At 43.2% G+C, this 17213-nt stretch overlaps 2 protein-coding genes across 2 annotated transcripts in view; both read left to right on the top strand.

Annotated features, from left to right (window-relative positions):
• Positions 1-1179: 1179 nt before the first annotated feature.
• Positions 1180-9169, top strand: bag4 (BCL2 associated athanogene 4). Its single transcript, XM_039802497.1, has 5 exons — positions 1180-1470; positions 2185-2304; positions 3226-3456; positions 6224-6484; positions 8514-9169. The coding sequence occupies exons 1-5, from the start codon at positions 1396-1398 to the stop codon at positions 8958-8960; spliced, it is 1134 nt and encodes a 377-aa protein (XP_039658431.1). The 5' UTR covers positions 1180-1395; the 3' UTR covers positions 8961-9169.
• A 6568-nt stretch (positions 9170-15737) lies between these two features.
• The window catches only part of LOC120560239 (dual specificity protein phosphatase 26-like), a 10209-nt gene continuing 8733 nt past the window's right edge, over positions 15738-17213 (top strand). The window contains exon 1 of the mRNA XM_039802519.1: positions 15738-15839. The gene's annotated coding sequence lies outside the window, so the exon portion shown is untranslated. The remainder of the gene's footprint in view (positions 15840-17213) is intronic.

The following is a 17213-nucleotide window of genomic DNA, read 5'->3' as shown; positions in this document are numbered from 1 at the left end:
AATTACAACAACAAAAAATAGAAAAAATGAAAACAAAAATATTTAAATAAATATATATATATATATATTTAATTTAAATTGAAAAATTGAAAAATAAATAAAAAATATATTTTTTACTACCAACACATTATAATTACAATAAACAGTTACAGAAATGTACAGCTCACAGCTTAAAACAATGAATAATCAACCTAAATATCATCTGACAATGTTGTCCATGATGTGAGAAACTTCTTAACACGAAACAGCCCCGAAATCACCATCACCAAACTCCACCAGACTCCATGTTATCTAATCAGGACTTTTAGCGTGTATAGAGCCAGCATATCTCCACCAGACTCCATGTTATCTAATCAGGACTTTTAGCGTGTATAGAGCCAGCATATCTCCACCAGACTCCATGTTATCTAATCAGGACTTTTAGCGTGTATAGAGCCAGCATATCTCCACCAGACTCCATGTTAACTAATCAGGACTTTTAGCGTGTATAGAGCCAGCATATCTCCACCAGACTCCATGTTAACTAATCAGGACTTTTAGCGTGTATAGAGCCAGCATATTTCCACCAGACTCCATGTAAATAATCAGGACTTTTAGCATGTATAGAGCCAGCATATTGTGTGTATAATGATTATATAGTGATTGTTGGAACAGTAGAAAGATGAACCAAGACGGCTTTTGATAGTTTTATTTAGTCCACTTTGAATGAAATCACCATCACCAAACTTCACCAGACTCCATGTAAATAATCAGGATTTTTTTCATCGTAAAACACACTTCATTCAAAGTGGACATAAACTAAATAAAACTACCAAAAGCCGTCTTGGTTCATCTTTCCACTGTTCCAACAATCACCACTCTGGTTTGGTTGAAATAAACGCTAAAAGTCCTGATTATTTACATGGAGTCTGGTGGAGATATGCTGGCTCTATACACGCTAAAAGTGCTGATTATTTACATGGAGTCTGGTAGAAATATGCTGGCTCTATACACGCTAAAAGTCCTGATTATTTACATGGAGTCTGGTGGAGATATGCTGGCTCTATACACGCTAATAATCCTGATTATTTACATGGAGTCTGGTGGAGATATTCATATTAGAATAATAATCTGAGTCTGTCAGTGTGATTCACACTCCAGTCCACTAAGGGGGCGATACTGAACCAGATATCTGGCTGCCAAGAAGAAGCCCGAGCTCGAGCCATTCAATCATTTCCTGATTCCAGTCAGTCGAGCTCTACTCCTGTCTCTACTTCTGTAGGAAAACGGCCACGTAGTTGTAACGAATTTGGGCCAATTGGCGGCTCCGTTAGTCCCGTTAGGCACGTTAACGGTTTGTGTTTAACGATGGCAGCTAACAGGACAACTGCCGGGGCGCGCGCTTAACGTTAGCAGATGCATCATCATCAAATGCAGTCAAATCCTAAACCCGACTCTGAAAACACTAACGGGACCTGGACTAACAGCATGGTGAGTGGGCGGATACGGCTCAGAACCGGGCTCAGAACCGGGCTGACTGTGTGAAATGTTTAAACAAAAAAAAAAAACGTCCTGAATTTGTAAACATTGCTAACTAGCTAGCTTGCGTAACGGTAGGCTAGTATTTTCTTCCTCTAGCATATTGACGGCATGTCCCGCCCTCCTTCTTCCGTTCTATGCCTCTGATTGGCTTACCCTGACATTCTTAACTCCACCCCCAACAAATCACACCGCTGTAGCGTCAAAGCCAACCAATCCCAACCAGAGCAGGCAATGAGTACTAGCCAATCAGAGGGAGAGGAGGGCAGGTCATGCCTTTGCCATCCTAGGTCAAAACAAATCGGCTATCTTAGCTGGCATTATGTAATAGTTAACGCTACACACGCGACTTTATGACGTTTATCTTGACGTGACACTGCTAATAGTACTACAGTTGAGTTATATGTTTGAGAAATATCATCTGTACTCAAATTTCAAGCGAAATACAGTGTGTGTATATATATATATATATATATATATATATATATATATATATATATATATATATATATATATATATATATAATTATGCAGTGTTTATAAACTGTCAGCAATGAATTAAAGAGTCAGTGCTGCTTGTACCAACAGCAGCTCAGTATTTAAACAGTAAGGGTATTTTCCTTTTATTAAAGTAACTCTCCTGTGTGATGTTTTCTGTGTTTGCAGGACGCTTCTCAGTACCCTGGTTACCCGTCCCACTACTGGTATCCTCAGACTCATTCCTCAGGACATTATGCAAACAGCTATCCCTCAGGATCAGAGGTCCAGCCACAGTACAACCCACAGGTAACGTAACCGGCCCCTCTAAATCCCACAGCGTAAATCTACTCTTTATCCTTAAGTCTTTTAAGTGCTTTGACCTTTTACCAGCCACTATGTCGGTTACCGTTACATCACTACGATACATTTACACACAGACAAAAGCCTACTCAGATTATTATTCTAAGTGTCTGACAACATTATGGAAAGGATCCCTACAGAGAGAGAGCTTTTTAAAACCTCTTTAAGACCTTTCTGATGAACCAGGAACAGCTCTGAGGTCGCTAGCGCTAAAGCCACCAGACTCCATGTAAATAATCAGGACTTTTAGCGTTTAGAGAGACAGCATATTTTCACATGTAAATGGGTGAACTGTGTGTTTATTTCAACCAAAACTAGAGGTGTGATGGTTGGGAAAAGGGGAAAGACGACCCAAAACGGCTTTTCATGGTTTGATATTGTTTCTGTCAACCATAGGCTGACTATCAAAAGCCGTCTTGGTTCATCTTTCCACTGTTCCAACAATCACCACTCTGGTTTGGTTGAAATAAACCCTTAATTCACCCATTTACATGTGGAGATATGCTGGCTCTATACACGCTAAAAGTCCTGATTATTTACATGGAGTCTGGTGGAGATATGCTGGCTCTATACACGTTAAAAGTCCTGATTATTTACATGGAGTCTGGTGGAGATATGCTGGCTCTATACACGCTAAAAGTCCTGATTATTTACATGGAGTCTGGTGGAGTTTGTTGATGGTGATTTCGGGGCTGTTTCATGTTAAACTAAAAGGATCTTACTCTTTAACTAAAAGGTCTATCTCTGTAGGGATCCATCCCATAATGTTGTCAGACACTTATAGAATAATAATCTGAGTCTGTCAGCGGCAACAACAGAACTTTTTTATTTTTATTTTAATTCTCCTCGCTTGTGCTTTCCATGAAGGTAATGCCTGCAGGTTATCCAAACGGCCACGGTGTCTACAGCCCAGCGCAGACTCAATATCCGGCGAGTGGTTTCCACCCGTCCAACCCTTTCTACTGTGCGGACGCTCAGAGGCCGGCTCCAGGTCCGTATCCGAACCAGGGCGGTCCAGCGGAGCAGAGCAGCGGGCCGTCCGGGCAGCCACACTCTCAACACCAACATCATCACTATCCTGGTCCACACTGCCAAGGGGTGAGCTCATTTAGGCTAGAGTTGTTCCCATAGCAGCATCAGAAAAGCCTCTTGATTCTGCCTAAAATCTAGGGATCGACCGATATGGATTCTATAGTGCAGATACCGATTTTTTTATTTTTTTTCATCAGCCTTAGCCGATGACCGATAACGGGCTGCCGATTTTCTTGAGCCGATACTGCTTTTGCTCCACACACGATATACACACACACACACACACACACACATATATACAGACACACACACACACACACACACACAAACAAACATAGACACACACACATATATACAGACACACACACACACACACAAACAAACAGAGACACACACACATATATACAGACACACACACACACACACACACACACATATATATACAGACAGACAGAGACTGAGATAGACACAGAGACAGACACACACACAGACACACATATATATATACACACACACACAGACAGACAGACAGACAGAGACACACACACACAGACAGACAGACAGACAGACAGACAGACAGAGACACACACACTAGGGATCGACCGATACTGATTTTTATTTTTTATTTATTTTTTATCAGCCTTAGCCGATGACCGATAACGGGCTGCCGATTTTCTTGAGCCGATATTTGGAGCCGATACTGCTTTTGCTCCACACACGTATACACACACACACACACACACAATCAGAGACACACACATATATACAGACACACACACACACACACACACACACAAACAAACAGAGACACACACACATATATACAGACACACACACACACACACACATATATATACACAGACAGACAGACAGAGACACACACACTAGGGATTGACCGATACTGATTTTTATTTTTTATTTATTTTTGATCAGCCTTAGCTGCTTTTTCTCCCTCAATTTACATCAAATGTAAACCCTGCCCCTGTTTTCGGAATCTGCTCTGCCATTTCTTTAGAAAGAATAACCAAAAACACAGACCAGTGTCACTACTACAATCATCTTACATTCATATATCACCCAAATGATGTGTGCAGTGCCCATCGTATGGACGGGTGCCCTGCGTACGGTTAACTGTGCTGTCATCAACCTCTCCAACACAGCCTGGATGATGCATCGCTGGCTGACCTATTATAAGACAGACATAATCAGGTCATCGCAACATGTCCTTGGTCAACACATTTAAATCATAGCATGTAAAAACGCAAATATCGGCCCGATAAATCGGTCTGTTGCTACCTAAAATGCTGGTTTTTATTTTCCATCTCTTTCAAACTGCTCTTTAATGTTTCATGTAAAGCCTTTTATATTCTGAACTGTTACCTGCCAACAGAAATAGTGTTTTCACCATCAATGGGTGCCTCAGAATGCAGGAAATGAAGTCTTTGACACCCTTTTTGAAATGTGTGTGTGTGTGTGTGTGTGTGTGTGTGTGTGTGTGTGTGTGTGTGTGTGTGTGTGTGTGTGTGTGTGTGTGTGTGTGTGTGTGTGTGTGTGTGTGTGTGTGTGTGTGTGTGTGTGTGTGTGGGCTGCTCGCGTATGTGTCTCTCTGCCTGCCCGCCTGCCTGTGTATGTGTCTCTCGCCTGCCTGCCTGCCTCTGTGTCTCTCTGCCTGCCTGTGTGTGTCTCTCGCCTGCCTGTGTGTGTCTCTGCCCGCCTGTGTATGTCTCTCTGCCCGCCTGTGTATGTGTCTCTGCCTGCCTGCCTGCCTGCCTGCCTGTGTATGTGTCTCTCTGCCTGCCTGCCTGCCTGTGTATGTGTCTCTCTGCCTGCCTGTGTGTGTCTCTCTGCCTGCCTGTGTGTGTCTCTCTCCCTGCCTGTGTATGTCTCTCTCTGCCTGCCTGTGTGTCTCTGCCTGCCGTGTATGTGTGTCTCTCTCTGCCTGCCTGCCTGTGTGTGTGTCCGCTCTGCTGCCTGTGTGTGTCTCTGCCTGCCTGTGTATGTGTCTCTCTCCCGCTCGCCTGTGTTGTCTCTGCCTGCCTGTGTGTGTCTCTCTGCCTGCCTGTGTATGTGTCTCTCTCTGCCTGCCTGCCTGTGTATGTGTCTCTCTGCCTGCCTGCGTGTGTGTCTCTCTGCCTGCCTGTGTATGTGTCTCTGCCTGCCTGTGTATGTGTCTCTCTGCCTGCCTGTGTGTGTGTCTCTCTGCCTGCCTGTGTATGTGTCTCTTGCCTCGCCTGTTGTGTGTCTCTCTGCCTGCCCGTGTATGTGTGTCTCTCTGCCTGCCTGTGTATGTGTGCTCTCTGCCTGCCCCTGCCTGTGTGTGTGTCTCTCTGCCTGCCTGTGTATGTGTCTCTCCCTGCCTGTGTGTGTGTGTCTCTCGCCTGCCTGCCTGCCTGTGTATGTGTTCTCTCTGCCTGCCTGCCTGCCTGTGTATGTGGTCTCTGCCTCGCCTGTGTATGTGTCTCTCCGCCTGTGTGTGTCTCTCTGCCTGCCTGTGTATGTGTCTCTCTGCCTGCCTGTGTATGTGTCTCTCTGCCTGCCTGTGTATGTGTCTCTCTGCCTGCCTGTGTATGTGTCTCTCTGCCTGCCTGTGTATGTGTCTCTCTCTGCCTGCCTGTGTGTGTGTCTCTCTCTCACACACACTGTCTCTCTCTCTCTCTCTCACACTGTCTCTCTCTCTCTCTCTCTCTCACACTGTCTCTCTCTCTCTCTCTCTCTCTCTCTGTCTCTCTCACTCTGTCTCTCTCTCTCACACTGTCTCTCTCTCTCTCACACTGTCTCTCTCTCTCACACTGTCTCTCTCTCTCTCTCTCTCTCTGCATGTGTCTGCTCCCAGGCTCCTGGATATCCTCCCGGTGCGTACCCTCACTACAGCGAAGGGGGCCACGCGAGCCCCCCGTACCCCCCCGGCCAGCCTCTCCACCCAAACCCCCAGGCCGACGCGTGGGCGCACTCTGGCGCCTACGCCCCCCCGCAGCAGCCGTGGCCGCCCGGCCAGCAGCCTCCACAGAACCACTACGGGAACCCCGTCCGTCCAGCGCACCCCCCAGCATGGCCCGGGACGGGAACCGGGGCTCCGCCTCCCTACCAGCCCAAGGTGGGAATCTGACGCTACATTTAAGGTTTTCATTTGGCCATAACGCTGTTTCCTCTCGCTCTGAGTCAGAGGTCAGGGCGTGTATTTGGCGAGGGTGATTAGCCGTCCTTCCTCGAGAAAATGTTTATTTAAAAAATTGCATTCCCCCCCCCCATACATTATGCCTCTATTTGTTGGTTTTTGCGTCTCTTTGTTCAAATTATGTCAAATTGCATTTTCTTGAGCGAGGACCCCTAAACCACTCCGCTAAATATTGAGCCTAAATCTTCACCAAATGGAGGCAAGACACTGACCAGACTTCTCATCAGAAGACACACACACAGAGAGACACACACAGAGAGACACACACACACACACACACACACACACACAGAGAGACACACACACAGAGAGAGACACACAGAGAGAGACACACACACACACACACAGAGAGAGACACACAGAGAGAGACACACACAGAGAGAGAGACACACAGAGAGAGACACACACACAGAGAGAGACACACACACAGAGAGACACACACAGAGAGACACACACACAGAGAGACACACACACACACAGAGACACACACACAGAGACACACACACAGAGACACACACACACACACAGAGACACACACACAGAGACACACACACAGAGACACACACACAGAGAGACACACACACACAGAGAGACACACACAGAGAGACACACACACAGACACACACACACAGAGACACACACACACAACAGAGACACACACACAGACACACACACACACAGAGACACACACACACAGAGACACACACACAGAGACACACACAGAGAGACATACACACAGAGAGACACACACACACACAGAGAGAGACACACACACACACACACACACAGAGAGACACACACAGAGAGACACACACACACACAGAGACACACACACACACACAGAGAGACACACACACAGACACAGAGAGACACACACACAGAGACACACACAGAGACACACACACAGAGACACACACAGAGAGACACACACACACACACACAGAGACACACCCACACACACACACAGAGACACACACACACACACACACAGAGACACACACACAGAGACACACACACAGAGACACACACAGAGAGAGACACACACAGAGACACACACACACACAGAGACACACACACACACACACACACACACACACACAGAGAGACACACAGAGACACACACAGAGAGACACACAGAGACACACACACACACACACACACAGAGACACTCAGACACACACACACACACACACAGAGACACTCAGACACACACACACACACACACAGAGACACACACACACACACACAGAGAGACACACACAGACACACACACACACAGACACACACACACACACACACAGAGAGAGACACAGAGACACACACAGAGACACACACACACACACACAGAGACACACACACAGAGACACACACACTAATGTAACTGTCTCTTTTTTAGTGTGTCCTTTTATGTTCAATTTCTTCAATAAAAGAAATGATTTCCTTCCTTTGTTTTAGTCGTGCCGTACCGTACCATACCGTACCATACCGTACCGTACCATACCGTACCGTGCCATACCGTACCGTACCATACCGTACCATACCGTACCATACCGTACACTGCACCATACCGTACCGTACCATACCGTACCGTACCATACCGCATCGCATCGTACCATACCGTATCGCGCTACCGCATCGCGTTATACCGTATCGTACACCATACCCGCATCCCATACCGTACTGCATACTGCATCATTACCGTACCATACCGTGCCATACCGTACCGTGCCATACCGTATCGCATACCGGCATCGCATGCGCGTACCATACCGTCATCCGTACCCATACCGTACCGTACACCGTGCATCGCTTCATACCGTACCATACCCCGACCGCGGCCGCCGCGTGCGACCTTTGCCGTGACCGCGGCCATACCGTGCATGCAGCGCTTTTTCTAACAACTGAAACACATCTTTTTGTTGTTGTTGTTGTGTTTCCGTTTCCGTAGGAACAACAGCAGCCGCGCGCTCCACAGGCGGGACCCAAACCGCGGCCCAACCCCTCGCTGAATCCCCCGAGTGCAAAGCCTGCCGAAATAAGCTCGCCCCCGCAGCTGTACAACAACAACAAACAGGGGCGAGGTGAGCCCAGTCCTTCGCCCCAGCCCCAGGCCCAGACCCAGACCCAGCCCCAGGCCCCGCTGAGCGATAACCCGGGCCTGGCCAAGGTCCAGCAGGTCATGGCGAGGATGCTTCTGCTCCAGGAAGACGTGGACGAGTTTGTCGGCAGAAAGACGGACAAGAGCTACCGGTACCTGGAGGAGCTGCTGACCAAAGAGCTGCTGGAGCTGGACTCGGTGGAGACTCAGGGACAGGACAGCGTCCGGCAGGCCCGGAAGGACGCGGTGCAGAAGATCCAGGCCATCCTGGACCGGCTGGAGAGGAAAGCCTTCTGATGGACCCCCACAACGGGGACCGGTTTACCGGTTTGGGGGTGCGCTGAGTCTACGCTGTTATTTTTTTTGGTTTGTTTTTTCTTCTTCTTCCAGATCTTCCATGGACACAATGAGAGTCTCTTTCTCTCTGTGTCTCTCTCTCTGTGTCTCTCTCTCTGTGTCTCTCTCTCTGTGTCTCTCTCTCTGTGTCTCTCTCTCTGAGCGCTCTCTCTGTGTCTCTCTCTCTGAGCGCTCTCTGTCTCTCTCTCTCTCTCTGTCTCTCTCTCTCTCTCTGTCTCTCTCTTCTCTGAGCTCCTCTGTCTCTTCTCTCTCTCCTCTCTCTCTGTCTATCTGTCTCTCCTCTCTGTCTGTCTCCTCTCTCACTCTCTCCATCTGTTTATTTCTCTCTTTCTCTCTGTCTCTCTCTCTTTTTTCTGAGCTCTCCTCTGTGTCTCTCTCTGTCTCTTCTCCTCCATCCTCCTCTCTCTCTTGTCTCTCTCTTTCTGACTCTCTTTTTTCTCTCTCTCTCTGTCTATCTCTCTCTCTCTCTCTCTCTCTCCTGAGCTGTTAAATTAAAAAGGCTTTTTTTCTTCAAAAAAAAAAATTGTGACCATGGCTGACCAAAGCACGGAGCAGATACTGGATCAGGACTCTGAATGATGCTGGTAGAGGTGATGGGACTGGCTTCAAAGTGTCTGACTGTCTCTGACTGAATACCTCCTGCTGCATTTCCCCCCTCTCATTCCCCCTGCTCTGGCGTCCCCCTCTCTTGTGTTTCTAACTTCTACAACAACAGAGTAACATCAGACGTTCTGCTTCCTGTTTACACCGACACGCACATGCCCAGTGTGTCTCAACGGTCATGTGATATGTGATGTCAGACAAGTTAATGTGGACGCAGGTTAGTTCTGCTACTGGAGCTGACGCTCTGGCGTGGACGGAGATCGACGCCCCCCCTTGAAAAAAACCCAAAACGTAGCGGTGTAAATGTAGCCGCAGACTCAGATTATGGTTGTTCCCCTCAGGATTGTGGGTCAGTTTTTGGTCTGATCCTACATCTAATAACGCGTCTGTTATTACAGCTCACAGTCCGCTTGCATGATCCCCCCCCCCCCCCCCCAAATAGGGCTGCAAATACCTATACATTACATCATTGATTTAATCAGCTGATTATGCTCTCGGTTAAAAACATCGGAAATTTGTGACACAAAAATTGGGGACAAAAGTTGAACAGATTATGTCAAATTGCATTTTCTTGAGCGAGGACCCCTAAACTCCTCCTCTAAATATCACGCTTAAATCTTCACCAAATGGAGGCAAGACACTGACCAGTTTTATGTGTTTGTTGAAAGAAAATGTCATCAGAAAACACACACAAACACACACACACAGACACACACACACAGAGACACACACAAACACACACAGACACACACACACACACACACACACAGAGACACACACACACACACAGACACACACACACAGAGACACACACACACACAGAGAGACACACAAAAATTGGGAAAAAAGTTGAACAACAAGCGACGAAATGTTTTGAAAAAATTGACAAAAAATGTCACAAAAAAAGTAATTTTGTCCCCAAAAAAAAACAGACGTTGGTCGACGGGAGGACAACACAAGGGTTAAGTCTTTTTTTCACCCTAAAACCCCAAAAATATTTTCAGTTTAATTAGAGATAAAAACTGAGAGCAGGAAACCTTTTCATATTTAACAAAATTTTCATGTATTTTTTCGACATTATTTTTTCACTCTCGATGCGTTCGACGTTTGACATTCCTAAGGTTTTCTTTTGATGATTTTGTTTTACATTTTTGACCCTTTTTCCCCCCCCCCAAAGTTTAACATTTTTGTTGATTTTCGTCCCTTTATTTTGACGTTATTTTCAAACTATTCCCCGACATTTTTCCTCGATAAAATAAATAAATTGTAAAGGGGTCATCTTTAAAAAATGGACTTAGCGTTGAGCTCTTGAGAGGCTAAAAAAAAAAGCAGCATTTTCTGTTATTTTGGCATGAAAAACTATTTTAACCCTTGTTGATTAGTCGACTAATCGTTGCAGCTCTACCCCTACCCCGATAGAGACCCATTTCCCTCCATATCTCTGCAGGAAGAGGTGCCCAGCTCTACCCCCTACCCCGATAGAGAGACCCATGCCCCTCCATATCTCTGCAGGAAGAGGTGCCCAGCTCTACCCCCTACCCGCTAGAGACCCATTTCCCTCCATATCTCTGCAGGAAGAGGTGCCCAGCTCTACCCCCTACCCCCCAGATAGAGACCCATGCCCCTCCATATCTCTGCAGGAAGAGGTGCCCGGCTCTACCCCCTACCCCCGATAGAGACCCATTTCCCTCCATATCTCTGCAGGAAGAGGTGCCCAGCTCTCCGTTTGAATCGGCGCCCTGCATGCACCGTAACGTCCTGCGAAGCACGCGACAGTCCCGACTTCTCAAAGCTCCGAATCGGGCCGAGAGCGCCGCAGATTAGATTTAATCCCCATTAGTCCCCTCCCTGAGTGTGGAGCTGGACCCAGACCTCCATATTCTGTATGAATGCCGTGTGTTTAACTCTAGGAACTGCTGTTAATTACAGATACATCGGACATAGGGAAGGTAGGGATTAGGGCTGCACGGTATACAAGGGAAATATGCAATCAGGGTTTTTCCTCCATTTGTGGAAGACGTAGGTGTGCACAAGGGTGTAGGTTGGGATAAGGTTGGGGTGCACATTATAGCCGGGGGGCTCTGGGTGTTTGTCCCCCAGAAAACACTTTATTTCTGTAACGTAACAGAAGTTCTGGCAGCTTGTTACCGGACTTTGTCCCGTAATTTAAAAAAACAATGTGTGCAGCTACAGTTAAAACACAGAACATTTACTGTTTGGCCTGTTATATAAAACTCTGTCAGACCAAGCTGCTCAGTTAGAAAGCTTCTTAAAAACGTTGGAAAAGAACATCAAAAATGTTGAAATAAGCGACAAAATCATTGGAAAAAGTTAACCTGACTCCACCAGATGGGTCGCTTCCCATTTGCTCGGCATATCCATCTGGGAACTTTCCGTTGGAGAACTTTTGGGAAGGGGCGAAAAATCCTGGTTATCTGATTGGATAAACCATCTGTCTATCTACCAGCTATAGTTGGTGATAGACGGGGCCAAATCAACCAATCAGATCAAACTCTTGCCGAAACCAGTCGGGAGAAGAACAGAAACATCTTTTCCTCCGAGAAAAGCCTCCAGTGCTGTTTTTTGCTCAGTCGCTTCTCGTTGCATCTCACCTAAACCCGCCTCAAAACCCAACGCTGATTGGTCGGTCGTTTTGGCGAACGGCTCCAAATTTTCTCTATCTCAAGATACCAGACTGAAAACTGGAGCTCGCCAGATCAGGACGCTCTCACCAGGCTAGGAAAAAGCCCCACAAAGGCCAAAAAATTTGGATTTAATCTCCCAAAACCAATCATATTTTTCTTGAGGAAGACCAATCTACCTCTTCTAAATATTAGTGGTGGTGGGTGCATTTCCTGTGCGTGCGAGTCACTTTCACGATATGTCGCAGCCCTTCCCGATGTGTTAATTGCGCCGGTTAATATCGCGATGACGATAAAACAGCTATATATTGTGCAGCCCTATTAAGAATTACTTGAAAAGGTGTTAATTATGATCTTTGTATCCCTCTTTGAACTCTTGAAATATATATTTAAAGATGTCTACAGAAGCAGATTGTATTTTCAGAATATCAAAGTGTTTGATGATCGTTTGCTGTAACGGATAAAGGATGTACTCTAACGTACGGATGAAGGATGTACTTTAACATTCTCGCAAGCGTTCGGTGCTTCGGGACGATTGTTGGTCTCTGCACTTGGATCAAGTGTTACCTTTGGAAACTGGTTTCTGTTTTAATATTCTTGTTAAAGGACTCCAGATTTGCACCATCATCCGTGTTCTCGTAGATGGAAGTCTTTTGTCTCTTTCTTTTCCAAATCGTTCTCGATGTGTTTTTGATTTAGAATAAAACTGAAAACAAGAGTGCCATATTTCAGGGGACAGTTTTATATAATTAGAAAAGAAATGATAATGAAAATAAAATCACAAGCTTTGCATGAAAAAATGAAATCACCTGTCATTATGTGTTTATTGTCCTGTGCTGTTGAAGGGGTATGTTTTCCAACCTTGGCCCTATTTCCCCCATGCGTTTGTGTCTGAGTTTGTAACTAATGTGAACAAAAACTCTGATTATTATTCTAAGTGTCTGACAACATTATGGGAAGGATCCCTACAGAGATAGACCTTTTAGTTAAAGAGTAAGATCCTTTTAGTTTAACATGAAACAGCCCCGAAATCACCATCACCAAACTCCACCAGACTCCATGTAAATAATCAGGACTTTTAGCGTGTATAGAGCCAGCATATCTCCACCAGACTCCATGTAAATAATCAGGACTTTTAGTGTGTATAGAGCCAGCATATCTCCACCAGACTCCATGTAAATAATCAGGACTTTTAGTGTGTATAGAGCCAGCATATCTCCACCAGACTCCATGTAAATAATCAGGACTTTTAGCGTGTTTAGAGTCAGCATATCTCCACCAGACTCCATGTAAATAATCAGGACTTTTAGTGTGTATAGAGCCAGCATATCTCCACCAGACTCCATGTAAATAATCAGGACTTTTAGCGTGTATAGAGCCAGCATATCTCCACCAGACTCCATGTAAATAATCAGGACTTTTAGCGTGTATAGAGCCAGCATATCTCCACCAGACTCCATGTAAATAATCAGGACTTTTAGTGTGTATAGAGCCAGCATATCTCCACCAGACTCCATGTAAATAATCAGGACTTTTAGTGTGTATAGAGCCAGCATATCTCCACCAGACTCCATGTAAATAATCAGGACTTTTAGTGTGTATAGAGCCAGCATATCTCCACCAGACTCCATGTAAATAATCAGGACTTTTAGCGTGTATAGAGCCAGCATATCTCCACCAGACTCCATGTAAATAATCAGGACTTTTAGCGTGTATAGAGCCAGCATATCTCCACCAGACTCCATGTAAATAATCAGGACTTTTAGCGTATATAGAGCCAGCATATTTCCACATGTAAATGGGTAAATTAAGGGTTTATTTCAACCAAACCAGAGTGGTGATTGTTGGAACAGTGGAAAGATGAACCAAGACGGCTTTTGGTAGTTTTATTTAGTTTCTGTCCACTTTGAATGAAGTGTGTTTTACGATGATAAAAGTCCTGATTATTTACATGGAGTCTGGTGGAGATATGCTGGCTCTATACACGCTAAAAGTCCTGATTATTTACATGGAGTCTGGTGGAGTTTGGTGATGGTGATTTCGGGGCTGTTTCATGTTAAACTAAAAGGATCTTACTCTTTAACTAAAAGGTCTATCTCTGTAGGAATCCATCCCATAATGTTGTCAGACACTTAAAATAATAATCTGAGTCTGTCAGCAGCAACAACAGAACCTTTAGTGGACACTGACTGGACCAATGTCAAAGACTGTTGTTCCCGTCAGTCACTTAGACACAAAAACATAGAAAAATCGAGTTGAAAATATCCCAAAGTTTCCCTTTCTGTAGTTTCATATGTAATGCATGTTTTCCAACACAAGATTTAAAATATTTTGCCTGATAAGTGAGAAAAAAGCAGAGAAATAATGAACTGTGAGTATATTTTTTGATCAATTCTCTCTTCCTGTTTTATATTGTTTTCAGAAACGAATAAGAGTCTAGAATCTGTAGTTCTATATGGACGCTGGCTACAGGTTAATTAGCATATTTCATTCTTAGAAAGAAATAGAAACTGCTGTTATAAAAAAATTAAAGAACAAGAAATCTCTTTGTTTATCTCTCATTGTTTCATATTCAAAAACAGTTCTCACATTTATCTGAAAGATATTCAGCCCTTTATGGACAGATTTCAAAATAAAAGTAAACGGAAAATCCTGTTAAAACGCTTCGCTTTTGTTTTTTAATCCAGTGGAAACTGCTGTAGCGTCCTCACTTTTTTCAACATTTTTGTCATTTTTTTTCAACATTTTTGTAAAACAATTGTCACTTTTTTCAAATTTTGTCACTTTTGTATTTTTTCCAACATTTTTGTCACTTTTTTTCAATTTTTTTTTCACTTTTTTCAACATTTTTGTCACTTTTTTCAACATTTTTGTCACTTTTTTCAACATTTTTCAAAATTTTTGTAAACATTTTTTTTCACTTTTTTCAACAATTTTGTCACTTTTGTAAAACAAATTGTCACTATTTCAAATTTTGTCACTTTTGTATTTCTTTCAACATTTTTGTGAAAAAATTGTCACTTTTTTCAAAAATTTTGTCATGTTTTTAAAATTTTTTGTCACTTGTCACTTTTTTCAACATTCTTGTAAAAAAAAGTCACTTTTTTCAACAATTTTGTCACTTTTGTAGTTTTTTTTCAACATTTTTGTCATTTTTCAAAAAACAGTTGTCACTTTTTTCGTTACTTTTTTCGACCGTTCTGTCTCTATTTTTGACGTGTGTGTGCCTAAGAATGATCCAGTGGAAACTGCTGCATGCTTCCACGCTGCCTGCATCAGTTCCAGCTCTTTAAATAGAGAGCTACCCCCCCCCCCAGAGAGAGTTAATGGGAGGGTCAGATACACAGCCCCAGGGGGTCAGATAGCGAAGAAGCCTGAGACTGAAATCATTCGACTCGACTTCATTCGGTTCTTTTTGACGCTGATTTTTCTCTAGAAGAACTTCAGTTTCTGATAAACTAAGAGGCTTTAAACTAGGGCAGGGTGATATATATCTATATTATATATCTATATTATATCAGATTATATATCTACACTAGATCACTTTTACATTTGGGATATATATCGCTTTACGGTAAGTGTTGTTGCAAGATTTCAGCTTTTTTTTTTGCAGCTTTTTTATCCTTTCTTTGTTCAAAAGTTTTGGGCGATTTAAAAAAAAAAGTTTGTGTCTATTTTTATTTTATTTTTTTGACGTTTTTTTATCTGTTAACTTTTTAACTCTTATTCCAGAACCGGTCCGAACCAATTTGGTGCTCTAGGCAACATTTAGATGTTTTGGTGACTTTCTCAAGGTTTTTATCAATTCACTTTTCTGTGGATATCGTGATACGAGTCAAGACATTGTCTTAGATTTTGGATATATATCGTTGTATGGTGAGTGTTTCAGCATTCAGTGTTTAACGTTAGCACCATTCAGCAGCCACATGCTTGGTTTTGTCGTTTGTTTCAGAATTTTTTACAGTTTTTCGAGGTTTTTGCCGACATTTCCTGTTGTTTTTATCTGTTAACTGAGGGTCTGGACAGGGCTTTAACCTGGCTGGGCAATATATAGATCTATCTATGGTGCTATGACACTAGATAACGTCCATATTTATATGGTAGTTGTTGCCCTAGCAGGTTCAACCATAAGGTTCAACGCCCGATGACCCTGGGGGCAAATTAAAACGGCACTTGTTGCTTTTTTTCAACATTATTGTCACTTTTTCACATTTTAGTCAATTTCTTAAACATTTTAGTCACTTTTTTCAAAATTTTTGTCGCTTTTGTCAACATTATTGTCACTTTTTCACATTTTAGTCACTTTTTTCAACATTTTTGTGACTTTTTCAACATTTTTGTGACTTTTTCAACATTTTTGTCACCTTTTTCAACATTTTTGTCACATTTTTCAACATTGTCATTTTTTTCACATTTTTGTCACTGTTTTCAACATTTTTGTCACTGTTTTCAACATTTTTGTCATTTTTTTCACATTTTAGTCACTTTTTCAACATTTTTGTCACTTTTTAAACATAGTCACTGTTTTCAACATTTTTGTCACTTTTTTAACATTTTAGTCACTTTTTCAACATTTTTGTCACTTTTTTTAACATTCTAGTCACTGTTTTCAACATTTTTGTCACTTTTTAAATATTTTTGTCACTTTTTTTTAACATTCTAGTCACTGTTTTCAACATTTTTTTTCACATTTGAGTCACTTTTTTCAACATTATTGTCACTTTTTTCAACATTTTTGTGACTTTTTCAACATTTTTGTCACCTTTTTCAACATTTTTGTCACATTTTTCAACATTGTCATTTTTTCACTTTTTTGTCACTTTTTTCAACATTATTGTCACTTTTTTCAACATTTTTGTCACTGTTTTGAACATTTTTTTCACATTTTAGTCACTTTTTCAACATTTTTGTCACTTTTTAAACATAGTCACTGTTTTCAACATTTTTG

This window comes from Perca fluviatilis, chromosome 6 (assembly GCF_010015445.1).
Source record: "Perca fluviatilis chromosome 6, GENO_Pfluv_1.0, whole genome shotgun sequence".
NCBI lineage: Eukaryota > Metazoa > Chordata > Actinopteri > Perciformes > Percidae > Perca > Perca fluviatilis.
This window is presented reverse-complemented; position numbering and strand designations above follow the sequence as displayed.

Coding starts and splice junctions, on each gene's coding strand:
- bag4 (XM_039802497.1), top strand. CDS start 1,396: ATGCATCATCATCAAATGCAGTCAAATCCTAAACCCGACTCTGAAAAC. Junction 1,471..2,184: donor GGACCTGGACTAACAGCATG/GTGAGTGGGCGG, acceptor CTGTGTTTGCAG/GACGCTTCTCAGTACCCTGG. Junction 2,305..3,225: donor AGCCACAGTACAACCCACAG/GTAACGTAACCG, acceptor CTTTCCATGAAG/GTAATGCCTGCAGGTTATCC.